The sequence below is a fragment of the Magallana gigas genome, chromosome 7 (genome assembly GCF_963853765.1).
Source record: "Magallana gigas chromosome 7, xbMagGiga1.1, whole genome shotgun sequence".
In the NCBI taxonomy this organism is placed as follows: domain Eukaryota; kingdom Metazoa; phylum Mollusca; class Bivalvia; order Ostreida; family Ostreidae; genus Magallana; species Magallana gigas.
Genome location: NC_088859.1, coordinates 21612346 through 21631915, shown reverse-complemented (window position 1 = coordinate 21631915; position 19570 = coordinate 21612346). Strand labels below are relative to the sequence as shown.

The 19570-nt window shown below is 33.1% G+C and overlaps 1 protein-coding gene across 1 annotated transcript; it reads left to right on the top strand.

Annotated features, from left to right (window-relative positions):
• Nucleotides 1-802: 802 nt before the first annotated feature.
• On the top strand, nucleotides 803-19312 carry LOC105339084 (neuroligin-4, X-linked). Its single transcript, XM_011444497.4, has 11 exons — nucleotides 803-1117; nucleotides 4058-4213; nucleotides 8737-8890; nucleotides 9316-9501; nucleotides 9849-10036; nucleotides 10687-10837; nucleotides 11420-11521; nucleotides 16290-16348; nucleotides 16947-17076; nucleotides 17969-18107; nucleotides 18411-19312. The coding sequence occupies exons 1-11, from the start codon at nucleotides 923-925 to the stop codon at nucleotides 18754-18756; spliced, it is 1806 nt and encodes a 601-aa protein (XP_011442799.4). The 5' UTR covers nucleotides 803-922; the 3' UTR covers nucleotides 18757-19312.
• The last annotated feature ends 258 nt before the right edge of the window (nucleotides 19313-19570 follow it).

Genomic DNA, 19570 nt, shown 5'->3' with positions numbered 1-19570 from the left:
TTAGAAACATAGCATGATAGAGGGTTCAGCCCCCCCACTTTTTCTCGCAGGAAAGATTATTGTTCCTTAATTTACCTTGAAAGATTGAGAAGTTAGATTCAGAAGCATACTAGCCCCCCCCCCCCCCCCCCCCCCCCCCCCCCCACGGATTAGGAATTTTATGATTTTGGAAAAAAAATTTGGGTAAGTAATTTTTTTTTGGAAGTAAAGGTATACTTCCCCCCCCCCCCCCCCCCACGGATTAGGATTTCCATGATTTTGGGAATTACTTTTTTCTCAATATTTCTGAGGATTAGTCTAGCCCCCCCACTTTCAATTTGCTTCCGACGCCTATGATTAGTGCATACTTGTGTGCAGAAATAAGTGCCTGTGGTTTGTAGGTGCCATCCTTTGAACCTGCAACTTTTTGTACTTGCTAAATAAACAACATCATTACCTGAAAAAAAAAAGAATTAAAAAAAGGGAGAATACTTTTAACCAAAGACACCCTTGGTTTTTTTTAGGTTCGTAACGGTGTTATTTGCTGGGTTTTTAATCAAACAATATTAAAGTTCTTTATAATAGTATAATTATTGGAAAATCCTAATCTTTTTTTTTTTAATTGAACCATTAAAGATGACAGATATAAATATTAAGAATGAAAGAAAGAAGTATTTGTATGGTGCCTAAGGACCTGATTTGATTCTTTTGACGAGACACGAACAAATTGCAAATGACTTTAGTATATGTATTATAAACATAAGATCTTGTCAAAGTATGCGCGAAGCCAAAAACGATCTGGAAGGCTTTTGCTTAGAATTTATCAGATGAGTCGAAGTCGGCAAGTTGTATTGCGTTCGCGAAGCGCGGGAGAGTTGAGTTCTGTGTATAAATATCAATCACTATGTATTAGCCTCAGTTTCTAAATGATATTTGTAGGAAAATGTTGTCAGTCTGTTTGTGTTTTGTTGTAGTAGTTTACTCTGTCCGATTGTGTAGTTCCGAGGAGGACTTGATTGTGCAGACGACCTACGGACGTATACGCGGCGTGGTCACTGAACGCATCCCCGGGAAACGGATTCACTCTTTCCTCGGAGTGCCTTACGCCACGCCACCCGTCAATGAACTTAGATTTGAGGTAATGGAACTTACAATATTATGAAGCATACGGGGATTTTCCTCCAAATATTCGAATGAAGCTTCAACTGATTTTTATTATTAGTTGATAATATTGAATTGAAGAAAATAATAATTATTTTTTACCATTTTTTTTTTTACAATAAGTTTACGATTTATTTACGTTTCAACTATACATGTAATAAGAAACGCGTGTAGATATATCAACTTTATTCTCCTTTATGTATTTATCATATTTATTCAAGGGTTTTTCTCGAACACACTTCTTGTTATTAGTATCGTCCTTTACATTTCGTAATGCCGTGCATTTTATTAAAAAAAAAACAAAACAAGACCTGCATCGCTGTTATAACACGGTTAACATATGTCGCAATGTTAAGTGCAATAGACCCTGTAGTAAATTTGGCCTTGATGGTTTTCTTGTCAAATGGCAGCAATATCCGGCATTCCTCTGTATCACGCTGTCCAACTTCTCAGATCTCGCCAGTTCTTTGCAGGGCATTGAAGGATTTCAATATGGCTGTTAATGAACATTTATTGGCGATTTAGTGGGTCCCATCACAGTAATGCTAGGACTTTATAGTTAAAAAGCTATTATACATGGACTTGTCTCGTGGTGGCGGGCTAAGTGGAGTAGGCCTTGTTTGTTAGTTTGTCTGCATGTGCCCTTTTGCATATTGTAATGTCGCCCCTCTGTTTTATTATTGCTCATTTCAATACAAAAAAAAATCCGAGCGAAATATGAAATAGGTTAAATTATATTGGCTGTGATAGTTTATCGAAATGGAACGCGCTACATCAATTTTGGAATATTACAGATTGCCTATTTTCATTATTTTTTATCGAAAGAAAAGTTCTGAATTTGAAATGTTTCAATAATGAGGAGGATGTAACACCCTTTCTTACTTCCTGTGGCGTTTTATTAGCTCACCCGAGCCAGAAGGTGCATTTTGTAAAAAAATCTGGTCTCCATCAATCGTTGTCTTTTAAAAATTTACTTTTCTACATTTTAAACGTCTTCAATATATGCAGTTATAAAAGAGTTATAAATGTTAAGAACTTACGGAGGCCAACATAATTGCAATGACATTTATGTTAAGGGAGCATTAAGTTTATTAAGCCAAAAAAACTGCAGAATTTTTTGGAATGCCAAAATTTCTCTTAAATCAAAATGTACGAAAGAATGTGAAAAGTGTCGATATTTTATTCAGCTTTGACATGTAAGAGTCGACATATGGGAGGGGCGCGTCATTCCAAAAATCAATGCAACGATAAGATTTTATCTGTACATGTATTTTATGGATTGTATGGAATTCTGCTCACGTCACAAATTTCTTTATATGCCATTGTAGTACTTTTAAGCGCCATGTGTATTGTGTCTTTGTCTAGTTTAACATTACCACGTCCGTATACAAAAAGCATAAATCAGTCATCGATGTATATTTATTATTTATATGAAAAAAATGATGAGCTTAAAAATAGATACATGTATGAAACCAAAGCCTTGCTAAAAATTATGACAAAATCTTAACTTAATGTGTGTGTGTTTTTTAAAATCTTATTGGTATTTTTTACGCTCCAATATCTTTTGTTTAACAGAGATTTTGCATTTGAAATACAGTTTTGCATTTTTTCATCCAAATCTTGATTAGATAAGCACATTAGCAAATATACATTGCCAGTAATATCGCGCAGTTATTTTTTTTTCGTAAAATTTAAATCGAGAACTTACTAGTATTTCCGGAAAATTAAAATGCGTTCTTATATTGGGCATTTCCCATTGGATATACATGTTGGATTAATACTATTTTATCTGCTACTTAAGATTTTCATAAAAATCTTATCAAAAATGTTGTTTTTGAATGTAATTTCATAATTGCTGAAACGCGGATATTTTAGGAATGCTTATAACAGTCTTTGGCTTGGTTTGTTTTTCCTATTTTTTTTATCGTTAAAATAAACATCCCCCACCATCAATGCTGTTGACCTCATGTGTTAGTTTTTGGAAAAAAGCATCCCCCAAATCTACTGACAGCAGGTCTGAATTTCTTTCTCCACAAACTCTGCTTTCTGAGATAAGGGCATTGTTTTCGAAATAGAGAACTTTGATTCCGAGCTGCTTGACATTCCGGAACAGTTTTACTCGCGCATGAATGAATGTAAAGCACGTGAAAGTGCATGGATGTATACAGAAAATGCGCAACCTGCGACTCGATAGCACCTGTAAATATTAAGATTTTGGGAGGTTTATCGTGTTAAAAGTTACAAGTTTTACGTTTTAAAAGCATAAAAAGGAAGACGAATGTCAAAACACGAACGGGAAACGCTCTTTTAATAGAAGGTGTGTTGATGCAATAAGGACGCAACTACTTGATTGCACTGGGGTAAAAAAAAAACCCAGTTTATTTAATAGCAAATTTAGCAGATTCTCAGAATTTACACGTTATAGGAACGTGAATACTTTTAACGATTTTGAAAAAAAGAAATAGTTTAAGTGGGAACAAAATATAACTTATCGAAAAACTTGGTTTATCATGATTGATTTTGATGAGCTGTGTTCTTTCTGAAAATATGTTAACACCCCACCCTAAAGTTCTTATACTAGTACTTTGAACATTTTATAAATAACTGTATATTTGCCAATCATTTTTACACTTTGATGATACATGTACCAGTATTCATTGTATTCTGTTGTTTCGTCAATTTTCGTCGAATACCAGGTTGTTTTTTTTTAAATCGCACGTTGTCGAATTGATCCCTGAAATCAAACACATCTCCGTAATATTGAAATACAATATTTGATATATATCATATTGTATTTATAAGAACATTGCATACGAATTTTCGTATCGTTAAAAACCGCGCATTTTACTAAATCCACGAAAGTTTATAACAACGAATAATTATAAAACTACAGTATGTACATGTATCTTAATTTCAGAGACCAATGCCGCCCACATCATGGGAGGGAGTGCGCTATGCCCAGAAGTTGCCCCCGGCCTGTATTCAGTCTGACATGATGTACATCGATGAGTATTTCCCCGGATTCGAGGACACTAGCGAGGACTGTCTGTATCTGAATCTATACATACCGGAGGTAAACTATAGCTGTAGTTTATATACATACCGGAAGTTAAATCTTAAGTTGTATTCAATATACATGTAGGAGATAAACCGTAGCTATAATTTATATACATACCATAGGTAAAGTCTATAGTTTTAGTTGATATACGTTCCGAATGTGAGCCCTAACTGTAGTTGATATTCATACCGGAGGTAAACCCTAACTGTAGTTGCTATACAAACCGGAGGTAAACCCCAACTATAGTTGATATACATACCAAATGTAAGCCTAACTGTAGTTGATATACATACCGGAGTAAGCCCTAACTATAGTTGATATACATACCGAATGAAAGCTCTAACTATAGTTGTAATACATACCGGAGGTAAACCCTAGCTAATTGATATACATACCAGAGGTAAAGTCTCTAGTTTTAGTTGTTATACATACCGGAGGTAAGCCCTAACTGTAGTTGATATACATACCGGAGGAAAGCCCTTACTGTAGTTGATATACATACCGGAGGTAAGCCCTAACTGTAGTTGATATGCATACCAGAGGTAAACTCTAGTTATGGTTAATATACACAAACCTGGGTGGCTGTCGTTGATATGCATACCGGAGGTAACCCCTAGCTGTAGTTGATATACATACCGGAGGTAAGCCCTGGCTGTAGTTGATTTGCATATACCGGGGGTAAACCCTAGCTGTAGTTGATATGCATACTCTGAGGTAAAGCCTAGCTGTAGATGATATGCATAATGAAGGTAAACTCTAGTTATGGTTGATATACTTACTGGGGTGGCTCTAGTTGATATACATACCGGAGGTAAACCCTAGCTGTAGTTGATATACAGTACATGCATATACAAACTGTAGTTAATGAAATACCAAGTACTGACTTAAATAAGTACTACATAAATATAGAAAATTATAGGTAAATAGATCTTATATGAAAAAATTGTAGTTAAAAAGATAGATTTATGAATAATCCTCTTTTTTAGTAATTTTGTATCAAAACTATGTAAAAGATGTGAATAAATATAATATTTTCCGGATATTAAAAAAAACCGTTTCTCATATACAAACAGCAACAGTTCTTCATTGTTTAATTTTAAAAGAAGGTGACAGAAAGGTAGTATATACATGTACAACTTTCAAAGAACCTTGAAATTTTCTTGAAAGGAGCAATACAAGTATAAGACTCATAGAAAAAGTATTACGAATCCGTTTTTTTTGGCAATGTTGTTTTTTTTAACTGATGTTTTGTTATCAAGGTTCAAGCAAATCAAGATAATACACAAACTTTTCTGATCGGTATCCGTTCTAGCAAGTGAAACTGTTAGCAATTGATATTAAATCCATAACCTCAATCATGTTTACATCTGTTGATCGCGCTGGCTCCCTCTGATCTCCCTCAGAGGAAAGTGTATTTTTAACCCCTTACTATCTGTTTCTTTTCAGTTTCTTTTTTAACAAGACAAGCGTATCTTTTAGGATTCTCCGCCTTCGATGTTGGTTTTTATAGCTCTGCTTAATTTCTTGATTTTTTTTCATCCCGTTTGAGCTCGATACATATGTTTTATGTATAATATTTAACCACGCTATTGAATTATTATCAAACAATAAATTTGATCAAATCTTGACCTCTTACTATAATGCGTAAATATTGTTTTTTTTTTTGTTTTTTGTTTATTTTTTTTTTTTACATTTTTTTTCAACGCAAACGTTACGGAATAACGACGCATGCGTTAAAATTTACGTTCGCTATTTCATGCACATGGTAAGTGGCATTTTACAGTACAGAGTAATAAACAATTAAACGACTTGTTAATTGTTGTGTATGGCTGTGGACCCGTGTCGGATCCTGATCATCAGAGTTTCGCATTGATTAATTGTTTTCGAAGTCTAATTTGAGACTGTTTACTAGAACTTGTGCTTACACAAAGCGTCATTAACCAAGAGCAGTGAACACTTACAGTTTTGCTTTTAAAACTACATTCTGATGGGAAATCAAATGCAATTTATTCGTAGTGATAATAGAAAGATCTTGTATTTGTTTTGTAGTGTGTACTATTGTACATTTTAATTACAAGAATCAAAATAACATCTAGGTCCTATATGTCTCTGCTCTTTGACATGGGTCCCTCAGCATCTCAAGTCTGCAGATTAAAAATTACGGTAGGAACAGATTAATATGAACCTCCTGTGTAAATCTATCTCCATTGGCGGGCATGTCCTTCTTGAGAAGCACAGCTATATCATAATGCATTGACTATTGTTTTTTCTTTTCATCAACAAATGACCAGGAAAATCATATCTAAAATTCGACATTTCCAGGGGAATCTATTATGTAATTTGTTGATCACAGACCTTACGTATGAAATGACGACATCATTGAAAAGTAAAACAAAACAAAAAACCCATAAAACCACACAAACACGTAAGCTTTGCAGTCCGCGATGAGTTCTTGGAGATCCCTAGAGGTTATAATCTTTCTGCACGAATGTGACATACAGATGCGAGTTGGAATTTTTCAAAGAAGGCATATTGCGTCAGCAAACCATTGTTCAATATAATTGGTTTCAACGTAAGAAACACAGCTCGGTTTTTGGAAAGGAAATGTGATTTTTTTTTCATAATTGAGGCGCTACTACTAGTATTCAATGCTGAACTCGACTGAATGAGGGAATACCGGTATTTAGGACTTATCTTTATTAAAAAGAAAAAGAGAGCCGAGGTATTAGCGGGAAGTAATTTTACAAATTTTCTTGCCATTCAGAAAATCTGAAATGGCCTGCGGGGTTGAGTTTTGCTCTTATCGCGAAAATGGAGAATTCGTTCAAAACGGAAATTCAGATCACATGCATTTTCATCAATGAAATACTATATATACATAAACGCTTAATCGGAATAATGTTTTGTATTAAAGAATATATCTTCGATGCGTCACTATTTAATGATAATGGAATTCATTCTAGATATTCTCCACAGCTTTTTATTAAAAAAAAAAACTGGAAACATAGGGTTTAGATATTTTATGATTTTTACCTAACCAAAGAGATACACTTTCGAGTAAACTTTAATTTCATTCTCTTTGATTGCCGCTTTTCTAACACAACTTGTTGACCTTCGAGTATATATAGCCGAATTTACAAATGTGTCAATGGGTCTTTGATTATTTTTAAATGCAGTTTCTGAAACTAATGTTGGAATATTTTTATTTAAAACCCTGAACGAATTGATTGACTTGATCATTTCCGTAAGAATTTCTATAATTACCCGTTAGATTTATCAGAAGATGAAAATACACTTCTCCCAATAAAAATGGTGCCACTGAATATTAAGAAATTGATAAAATAAATTGTTGTAATGAGAGTTGTGGGCGATCCAGCATTTTGGAATGTGTGTTTCCTTCAAGCGCGTACACAAGAGTTTAAATGATTATTTTTCTTAATACGCAATCTTGGTGGTCACATGCAGTAAGGAAGAAAGCCACCCTTTCATTAAGAATACAAGATGAATTAATTTGAGTTCAAAATACTCAATCTTGGATTTCGTTTGAAGATTCTTTTTAATCCTCCTTGCTACTGCATTCCTTTCACGTAATCTTTAGGTGTATATTTTTGGCGGTTCGTTATGAATTACCCTTGCTCCTACTCCTACAACTGCAGTACACTAAGAATGGGAAATTTTGCAGATAGACTTGAAAATTGCAGAGGACGCATGTTAATGCTCTCTCTCTCTCTCTCTCTCTCTCTCTCTCTCTCTCCTTTCATCCATTGTTGAACTATCGTGATCGTTCATCGTTACAATGTATTGTGATACATGACATTTATAGAGTTCAGGAATGATATTACGCACGCAGTCAGACAAAACTACTGTTGAAGTGAAACTTTTTTGGGGGAGAGGAAGGGGTCATTATAAATATCTTCTGTACAAATTGGATTGATGAACTGTACACTGAACTAAATAATAACTCCAAAACATTGTACGTATGAATTCAACGACCTTGAATTGGTGCCCTATTATTCGAGAACTAGCTGCAAAAAAGCTTGTTTAAAAGATAATGCAACTGATATACATATATATTTTCTTAAAAAGCAGGAAAGCATTGCGCGAGGAAATTCAATTAAAATGATAAATATCGATAGATGTTCATGTAACATTACGGTGCAGAAAATTTAGTAAACATGGTTTATTTAAAAACGAAAGAAAATTATTTCTGAAAATCGCAATCTTGGTTGTTTTCGGACACCTTTACCGCAAGAATACTAGTATTCTAACTGAATCACTTTACTTTATACAAAAAAACAAAACGTAAATAAAGTCTATGATAGTTAGGTTCGTAAATTCAGAAAAAAAACATTGTATGCACCGGTGCCTATCGGCGTATATATGTTGCCTCAGTGTTGCGTCTGAAACTCTTAATTATGACGTACTTCATAGAAAAACCATTATCAATGATACGACAGTTTTCTAACAACTGTTCATTCGTCAAAATAGTTAAAACAGATCGATTTGTACTTGCTATAGCTGCTCTGCCCTACTTGCAGGTAGAGAGCAACAGGTCGGGAAATACCTCTGTATTAGTGTTCGTGCATGGCGGCTCGAACCGAGACGGCATGGGGTCCATGTTGGAGGGAGACATTTTGGCGGGACACGGGGGCATCATCGTAGTGACGATCAACTACAGGCTGGGGATTTATGGTGAGTCAGGCCGCCTCAAATCTTCAACATGGGCACTGAACGTCAAGTCTAAAGATTCTCCTAATTTTTTTCCCATTTTCGTTAGCATCATTTGTCATTTTTGCTTTTGCAGGCTCTAAAAGTCACGGGGTAATGAAATTTTTCTGCATTTTACATTGTTTTTATGATGTTGATGGAGAGAGAGAGAGAGAGAGAGAGAGAGAGAGAGAGAGAGAGAGAGAGAGAGAGAGAGAGAGCAAATCTAAGTTTGCTGATGGAGAAAAACGCCAAAGATATGAAAACTTTATTGCGTCTTTACCTATACAATGCTGTGTGCTGACAAATTTCCAGAAGGTCTGGCTCTCTTCAAATGTAGTACAGGTTCTTATAATAGACATGCTAATGTGTGTACACAGATATAATATTTTTTTTATTTCAACTTGCAGGTTTCGTTGCTGCCAAGGACGAAGGTCTGGACGGAACTTACGGTTTTCTAGATCAGATAGAAGCTTTGAAATGGGTTAAGTCAAATATCGATCAATTCGGCGGAAATTCAAACATGATAACCATACATGGTCACAGCGCAGGCGCAGCCAATGTAGGGTTTCTGTCTACTTCGCCAATGTCTAAAGGTGTTTAGAATGTTTATGTTGTGTAGTGTAAAGAGAGACATTTCTTGTCAATAAGCAACTGTTTATTTAGCGCTAAATGTGATTAAACGTAAAAATTGTTGATTTGGTTGCTTTCTGTATTAAAACGCAACACACTTGAAGATTTGTAAATAAAAAAGGGGGAAAAAAAGAAATTAAGAAAAAAATTCAAATTTGAATTGCAGGGATGATTTTCCCTTAAACAGATAATTCTAATGTCGTATAAATATGACTTATGTGATGTTATAAGAATCATTATCATTTTTTGTTGTATAATATCCGTCATCAAAATTTCGACGAAAGTAACGATATCGTCTCTTTCTACTTAGGCCTTTTTCAGCGAGTGATTGTACACAGCGGGTCCCCTTTGGCTTTCTGGGCGATGACCGATCCCCAGTTTCCCCAGGGTACCAACTTGAAGCCCTCATGTAGCGAGTTTGAGGACTGCAGAAACAAAACTTACAAAGAATACCTGAAATCCCTAAATAAAACACAGTTAGCCACAATTAAAGGACTGGTGAGCACTTTCAATTGAGAAAAAAAACCTGCTTGCTTTGATATGTTATTTTAAGTTTCTGATATCGTCTCAGAATCTTTGCATATACATTGTACGATTTTTTTTCTAATTTTATTAACCATATCTGAATTGGTTATTGTAGAATTTTCAAAATGATCTTCATCACTTTTTAATCATGTCACTTACTTATGGCAGGATGATATGCAATTATACCTAAAAAAAATTCACATATTGAAGCAAAACTTTTTGTAGAATTTTATGCTATTTATAAAAACATCTAAACCTTTTACCTAACTTATCAATATTCTCGTATTATCGTATATCCGGGGTTTTTTCGCGTGTCACAAAATTTGCCAAAATTGGAAAAATGCGTAGCATTTTTAATTTGCGTCAGTCATTTTTGCGATATAAAAGTTTCTTATAGAAAACAATATAGAATATAATTTCTGCGTATTCAATATTTTGCCATTTAACAGAGATCGCGAAAAAAGCGAACATTTGATCATCGCGAAAATTAACGGATATACGGTAATAGCTCCAAATTCTCCAACCTGATATTGGACTTCTATAAAGTCTTCAAGAGAAGTTAAGGCAGATATACTGAGATATCCGGGTTGCACGTTGAAGCATGTTTATGATTTTCCTCTCAGGAAACTCCACGGGAATTGGTCACTTTTCCGGCAGTTGTTGACGGCGAGTTTTTACCTGGGCGACCCAATGACGTCATCAGACAGTCTCTAAACGCTGACCATTTCCTGCTGGCCTTCACAAAGGACGAGGGCTTTCCAATTGATCTAAAAAGCAAGACTTCATATTCAGGGTTTGATTAGAATAGCACTTATATCATACACTGGTTTATCTATATCTCAAGAATCCGATTACTCATTGGCGTACTTGTGAATTTTTTCATTCATAAAAGAAGCTGTGAAGTCGTTTTTATCAGTTCATTCTGAAAAATCTCCCCTTACACAATGTTCTTTAGTGTAGTAAGATTCCAGAGCTAGATTACGGGGTTATATACATATGTACTTTGGCTGTTAAGTAATTGCAACCGTCGCAACACGCAGCGATGGTGTTAGTTCAAAATATTTAAAACTAATAAAACAACATGGCATAGAATCAAATTACAACATCAAGTTTATGAATTCTGTATTTAAAAATATTATTGTCAATAAAGTTGTCGTTCACTTGTTTATCAGTCCTCTGCTACGAAATATAATATATCGAAAGATAGAGCTAGTTTGATTATCCACATCCATATGTTTGGTATATCTAATTCAATGCTACAAATATTTATATAAGCCATCTAATATTTTTATGGCCTGATTGGATAATACAAATATTATCTAAACTATTCTTCATCTTACTATAATTTTTTTGTAGATGAGGCGTATGTGAAAATGGTTGTCTCCTTTACTAAAGCCAACTTGCTCGAAGTGATGAAATTATATAATACAGTGTTTAGAAACGTAAAGAATTTCACAGGTAATGACAAAACCTTTTGATCGTATTTTCTTTTATAGTTAATAAATGCATCATCACCACTACCCTTTACCTTCTCCTCAATGCTCTACCGGTATATAATTTTATGTCACCACTACCATTTCCCTTATTTTCATCATCATCATCATCAACAATAGTTGTCTTCATTTTTATGTTAAAGAAGTAAAAACATCTACATGTATATCCATATTGTGCAGTAGTAAACTTAAATTTGGGAATACTTGTGACAAAACATACATACGGTACATATACCTGTAGCTCAACGAAGAAAATTTTATATTAAACAATCTTTATACTAGGCTAACCGACCTCAAAAACGAATCAAAAGTAGTCATTTATATATGTAAACACGCCACTATATGGGGCTTATTATAACGTTTAAAAGAATTTCAGAGACAAGTGAAGAAATGACATCCGCGGTAAAATGTATGAGAATATTTTGGTATAGATTATTTACACAGAATGTTTTAGGGTTAAAGTTGAAAAACGAATGGCAAACGTTTCTAGCGAAGATGGCTCAGTTCTGCACTTTCCTTTTCCGTCTTAACTTCTTTCGCATCGTTCAATTCGTTTTTTGACTGTCGATTTCCGATCGAAAAGCGTAGAAGTTGAGAAATTCATCTCAATTTCTTCGAATGGTAAGTGAGCACATGTAGGTAATACGTGTACAGTATTTATTTATATACATGAAATGAACGTGGAGGATATGTCCGTGTAGCTGTAGGTCTGCATAGCTCCTGGACTGGAAAAAAATTGGATGGACGACCTGGGACGTCCATCCGAATTTTTTTTTTGACCGAGAGTTCTGAGAAATCGATAAGCTTTGACATTGCGTAAACGTGCATAAATAACTCCGCAAGAATAAAAACGTAAAACGTAAATGACTGAATTAATCCTGACGCTATTGGAAAAACCTTATCAAAAGTGATCTCATATGATATCATTGCACAATGAAGCCAGTTTTACCCTTAAATTTAGCCAACATTTAAAAAAAAACAAAACCCAAATATACCTTTGGCTCTTTTATTCATCATAACACAAGTTTTAACTAATTTAAACACAAAAGGGGTCTTGGACGCCAAATTTTCATTTATTTCTGCTTTCGGCAACGGATTTTTTTAAGTATTGAAAACTGTAAATAAGAGATTTTAGATTTTCTGTATGGTTATATGATGGAAGGATAAAATCAACCATAACGGAATTGGAAAATACCATATACGTATATACCATATATGATATTTTATCAAATATATACTGATTTGAAGTTGTAAACAACTTACATCGACAACCTCGTTCTCGCAAGTGATATTTTCTACCATTGCGCAAGTCAGCAATTCAAAAATGAAATGCAAAGCTTACGAGTATAGAAAGTCTTTTCCATACGTCATCAAACTTATCTTTAATGTATTACGACGTTTGTCTCAAGGATTTTATTTTTTCTCTGTTAATCTTTAAACAGAATTAATACGTAATTATTGTGTAATTACATATGTACTGTACACAACCAATGTCCCCGAAAAGCTTGAATTATTTTAGCTTAGTAAACTACCGGAATTTAGCGAATGGCATTTCTACACTTCATTCTTCCCACGTCTCGTCATTTTTAAATTGCTCAGAAACTGCAACAAACATGAAAATCTGTAACGAACTAGCCCCAGTTAGATGACCTAAAGGATTAAATGTGATCAATTTGAAGAGGTAAATTAGTCATGCATCAATTCCATTATCATATCGCGTGGAATTTTTTATCCAATTTCACCCACTTTCTCAGGACTTTTTTTTACAGCAATCGCCGACCTTTTCAAACGTGATGGTGCATCTTTAGATCTGCGAATCATTCAGTTTTCAATGCTATCGGTATTTCAAAAAAAAAAAATAGGATTGTGTAATTGCAAAGAATGACTAAAAATTGGAAAGCTCCTGTTCCTTAGCATGTATCAGAAGTGTGGGGGCACTTTGCACGTCTTGTTAGCAATGAGCTTGCGGCTTTGAAGAAAGTGTTCCAATTCAATTAAAATGTCTCGGTACATTTTTCATTTGAATCATTAAAAACTTGATAAGTTCATCATGATCCAACCCTAACTGTTAATGTTTCAATATTATTGAGAGTAATCATTTATTCATCTCATGGGAAGTCCTTATTATAAAGCAATGGAGGCCTTCTTTTGATTCAACGTAAAAGTTCGAATCGTTTATGAAACGTTATAACCGCCCGAGTCTGTGCTTAACCGATTTGTCATTAAACTTCCCAATATTTTGATGTTTCCATTACTCATTTGAAATAATGAAAGAAGGAAAAAGAGAAAATTTACGAAAATTTATCCGTTAACAAGACCCACCTTGGATGTAGTAATTATCTTAACTCTAAACTGCATGTGTCATCAAACAAAACCAGCATACCGTTCTACTGTTAGTCATCTCGAGTATCATACCGTGTCTCTAATACGGACTAATCGAATTCAAGGTCAAGGTTAAAAGGGTCGAGGTCAATTGTAATTTTTTTGTATCGTCTGCGAATTTAGTATCCAGGGAATTTCTAATTTGTCTGTTAACGAGGCCCAATTATATGAATGAGGATGACTTAGTGAGGGAAGTTTAAATATGCTTCGAATTCTTCGCTTCTAGTAAATATGTTCAAATCTATACTTCTTTGAAGTTCAAGAAAGACTTTTTAAAAGATTGCCATTTACATTGTAACCGCGCTGTAGATTTTAATGTGTTAAGAGTATTCTTTATAATGATGCCAATTTTTTTATTCGACCAGAACATGTTGTTTTTCTTTATAAATGATGCAGATTCGAGAAAAAAAATTATGTGATAGATCTTGAGAATTGCAGATGTTTAACTTTACCAGCCTTCGTACCTAGCTTTCACTAAATTTATTTTCATTTATGTCTAAGTCTTGATCAACCCCGATTTCAAGTTTTGTTGTTTAATTCGAATTCGTTGTATCTCAAACAAGCTTATACGCGTTTTTAAACTTTTTCAATATAATTGTATACAATATGCATTAAATATATTTTTACTTCAGTTTTGGCTGTATCAGCAACGAAGGTCTTATTCCAATTGACCGTGAATAGAGCAAAATAGTTTAAGAACAACCACATATTGTTCATTTTAGCAGTAGGTAGGGACACCTGGTGGAAAGATTGCATATTAAGATATATGATAAGTTGTTAATTAAATAAAAGATAAATTGTCCATAGGATCATGTGTCTTGAATTAGTCTGGTTAAGAAAATGCGAAATATAGAAAAGTTTCGCACATTTGCCGATTACAAAAAAAAACAACAACAAAAAATACAAAAAAAAAAACCAAAAAACAAAAACAGAAACAAAAACACACAAAAACTATCAAAAATAAGAAAGAAAGTATCTTAAAAACAAGAATAGGTTTGAAAAGGTTAATTTACTTAATGTTTTAAAATGGTTAAAATATAATTACGTTTCACACCGTGACACACTGTTTCGGAACTTGGTATATGTAATTCATACTTCTTTGGATATTTAGAATTAAACAGGAATTGTTTCTTGGTGCGTGTACAGTTTAAAATATGCCTTCCATTGAACCTTACCAAAAAGTATAATAACAGTAGTATCCGATGAATCAACGACTTTAACCAATAAACTAATTGTCGAAAGCTGATTCACCGGCCGGAACAACCCTGTGGTGTAACTCAAAGAAGCACAAAAAATATAGTGCATTTATTATTGGTTTCAATTATTTAGGTCAAAATTTGCATCCTTTAAATAGAAAAGATATTTTTGAATTGGTCGTTATAATAATTTTCTAGGACATCTTTTTTTCAACTAAATCATGAATTCATCACTCTAAAAAGTTATGGCGTTTAGTAGGTAATCTGAAACTTATCTATCCCCGCCTTGTTTGTAAATTGAGTATGAAGGTAATGATGTCTACCCAATTTGATAAATATTATCTTCAGTTAATTTCTAAGACACCTGTCTGTAAGTCATGTTTTTGTACATATCGTATATTTATAGAGCTAAAAATTCAAAATATGCTAGCCGAGGAAAAAAGTGAAAAATAGACCTTGAAGAAATCACTGCTGACTTTCATGGCTAACCTGAGTCATGGGCTCAAGTGAGCTTTTCTGTTTATAAACTTTCCACTGTGAGTGTCCTTTTTTTTTCTTCAGAGTTGACTTGACATTTGACATTTAAATCTCTGAAAATACAAAGCTGAATATTAAAGCAAATTTGTCACGATCCACTTTTATGTGAAGGGCTCCACGCAAAGTTTGTTTAGAAAAAGGACCGTTCCTTGTTGAATGGAGGATTTGTTTGTTTGGGGTTTTTTTTGGTTTTTTTGTTTGTTTGTTTTTTTAAATTTTGTTGTTTTTGAAATTGAAAATATGAAAACATTCTGAATGTGTAATAAAATCATTGTTTAAAGAAATCAATGCAAAATGAATGCAAAAGTGATTTCTCAACACAGTTTGCATACAAAGCAAGCATTTTATCATTCTGGGGATAACTCATAAGAATGTTATTATATTCACATGAGGAAGATTTCAATTTCTTTGAATCACGATCCCAAGAGCCAGAATGTAGCCACAATTAAATTTCATATCAAGTGCCATGTGAGATTTATCAAAGGAGTTACAAAATCATTTGATTGAATATTTTCATGTATTAGCTATTGGAACCAATGTTAGCTATACGTGTATATGTACGTATTATATACACGTTATATATATACGTTTTATACATTTTTGTCTTCTTTTTTCCAGAAATTGTTATCAAGGAATACAAAGAATTTGAATCATCAGCGTACATTCTTCAGCATAAGGTTAGTTTAACCTTGTTCTTAAATTTATAGATTATTTCAGCAGATGTTTGATTTCATCCTGAAAATTGCGAACCTTCAATTCATAATAAAAGATAATTAAAAGATAATCGAAAATTTTTAATATCGCCGAATAGTTATAAAAACATATAATTATTTCCGTACTTTTTTTGCGATTGCAAAATGAACTGATATAAGTATTGGATTTCTTGAGCTTTTTTAGAATATTTTTTTTCTACTAAAAACTCAGTAGTAAAAGTGAAACATCCAACATTATATCATAAAATTTATCTCGGTTTTAAGACACGCTGTCCATCATATCCATTATCAAGTAAAGAAAGATTATTTCTCAGATTTCTTTGTCAGTGTCACAAACTACATAAAACATCGCGATCATCAAACCGAACCAATCGGTAGTTACGCGATAACATAAAGAGTTATCTTTTAGAAGAAGAAAATTTGCCCCTCGTCTGTCTTCAAGTTCTTATTGACATATAAATGTTTATATAAATTTCACACCTTTGACGTAACTTTAAACAAACCTTATCAAGACTCGCAAGGTTTGCTCACACAATAAATTAGTTGCTGTCTATATATTTAGGTGGATGCTGATTTTGTGTTTTTCGCGCCAATGATTCGCCTGGCGGATTTGCTGAGCCAGTACATTAAGGAGCTGTACGTCTTCAGCTTTGATCACGTGTCTGCACACTCGCCACATCCACGTTGGCAAAGTAATTCATTTTAAGTCATTGGTTAACTTTTTTTTATAGGGACTAAAACATGATTTGACATAAAACTTTTTTTTTATTTTTAATGTTTATAAAAGTTTACCTATGCATTTTGAATGATTGACAAAAATTTGAATGTCAGAAGTCAAGATGTGAGATAGAGAGATGAGAAATGATTGTAATGTAAACAAAACTTGTTTACATATAATGCAAGGTAAAGAAATTAGCATTTGTTTGACAAAACTACTCGTGGCAAACAAAATAATCTGATTCAATGTATTCATAAATGATATTATCAACAACAGTAAACTGTATTTGACCGAAATTCTTACCAATACTACACATATGTAAGCAATAACTTTGTTTACATAACAAAGAACTATGTATCTTGCTTTAAACTCAATATTTGACATTCAAATTTTGACGAAGCATTAATGAAAACCATATATATATATATATATATATATATATATATATATATATATATATATATATATATATATATATATTAACTATTTAAAACAATAAAAATAAAATTTGAATTTTTGTTTTTTTAGCTCAAATCGTGTTTAGGTCCCTTTAGCTATACTAGTATATATTTACCGTCAGGAAAAATAAAATTCAATTCCTAATGATAAAAACATGCAGAGGACTGATTTATTTGTAATGTTATGTACAGAACATGAATATTTCCAGGCTTATGTCAACTGGAATGTAAATTATGCAATAATAAGCATGGAAATGTATGAAAAAAAAGTAATTTTTGGTTCAGATATGACATAAAGAACAATTAACAAACAAACAAAAAAACCGAATACATGTAAATTAAACAAAAATAAAAAATCAAATTAACAAAATAGAAACCCCATAAAACCTTTTTTACCTTTTTATCCAGGTGTTCCCCATGGGATAGATCTGTACTATGTGTTCGGGGCTCCATTGGTCGGCCATAAGAGGTTCACGTATGACGACCTGGACAAGGAGGCCAGCAGGGAAGTCATGACCATCTGGAGCGACTTCGTAAAGGGAAAAGAGTAAGTACATATACATGTATCAGAATATCTGCAGATGTCAAAGATATTAAACTAGTCAACAAAATAAAAGATAACAATAATTGAAAACGTGCCTACATTTGATCCGATGGTTAATTTTTAAAACAAAAAAACTAAAACAACTTGAAGTTGCATTGGTTGCATTAGTTTTCCAGTAATCAGTTGCATTTTGTATGCAACATGTTGAACAATTTCACACAAATCACAGTCTATTGAAAGAATGGTTTATTCTTCATTGCCATTACATGTCACTTATTTCTGTTTGTTGTTTTCCCCTTTCTTCAGAAACCAGGATCTGCAACCATATCAGGAAAGTAACAAAAAGTTTACTCATCTTGTCTCGCGAAACAATGAAATACTGTTCGAAACCAAAGACTCTTTTAGAACAAGAAAAATGCACTTTTGGAACAAATACTTGCCTTCCATCAACAACAATAGCACCCTAAGTGCAAACGAAGTGAAAATGGACCGTACTCTCGTCCCAAGCGGCTCGGCCACCCAGACAGCGAACGAAATGAAACAGAACCGAGTGACCGTCTCTGATAAGGAGAACTCTTCTTCAGGCTTAAGCTGTGTTCATTGGTTGTTAGTCGCCACGTGCTGGACCATGCTCTTTTTATTTTCTTTATGATATACACATGATGATAATATTATTTGAATATTGCGGAGTATTTCATCGTCTTTTGATGAAGAATTGGAAATTTGATCACCCAGTATTTCCACTTCACTGATTTAATTAAAAAAGACTGGAATGTATCATAAACTCAAATTTCATTTTGATGAAAATCAAATTATTTACTATCAATTTATTTTGAGAAATATGTTTTTTTCTCTCAATTTTTCATCCAAAAAATGTCACATTGTTCTTAGTTTTATTACTGTGTATTTTTATATGTGAATTCAAAATTATTTTCATGTATTATTATTATTATTTGTTTGTGACGTTATATACTTAAAAATGTATATATAATTACATGTACTTTTATATTTCAACAACGTTCATCTGTATTAAATATTTTTCTGTTTGTTATTTAAATGGAATTTTATATGTACATGTAGATATAGATTTTTTGCATTCATATATGTTTTAATTTAATAAAAGCAATTTTGCTTTGGAAATGGATTTGAATATATGGATTTTTTAAAACAAAATTTCAATTCATATATATCAATTGTAAAATTCATGAATATTCATTAAAATTAATTACATTTTCGTCAAGTACATTCATAAACATTCATTGTATTCTCACAATACGTTCAATAACGTACTTCTTGTTCATATTGTTAAAATATAATTAAATTCATTTGTACTGTATTCCGTTTTCCATTGCTTACTGTGTGGAAAGGTGTGAAAATTTTCTTTATAGATAGAGGATTTTTAAGGACATATGTGACATTCCTCAGTTTTGGACAGTTTTCCATGATATTTTTGATTTAAACATGTT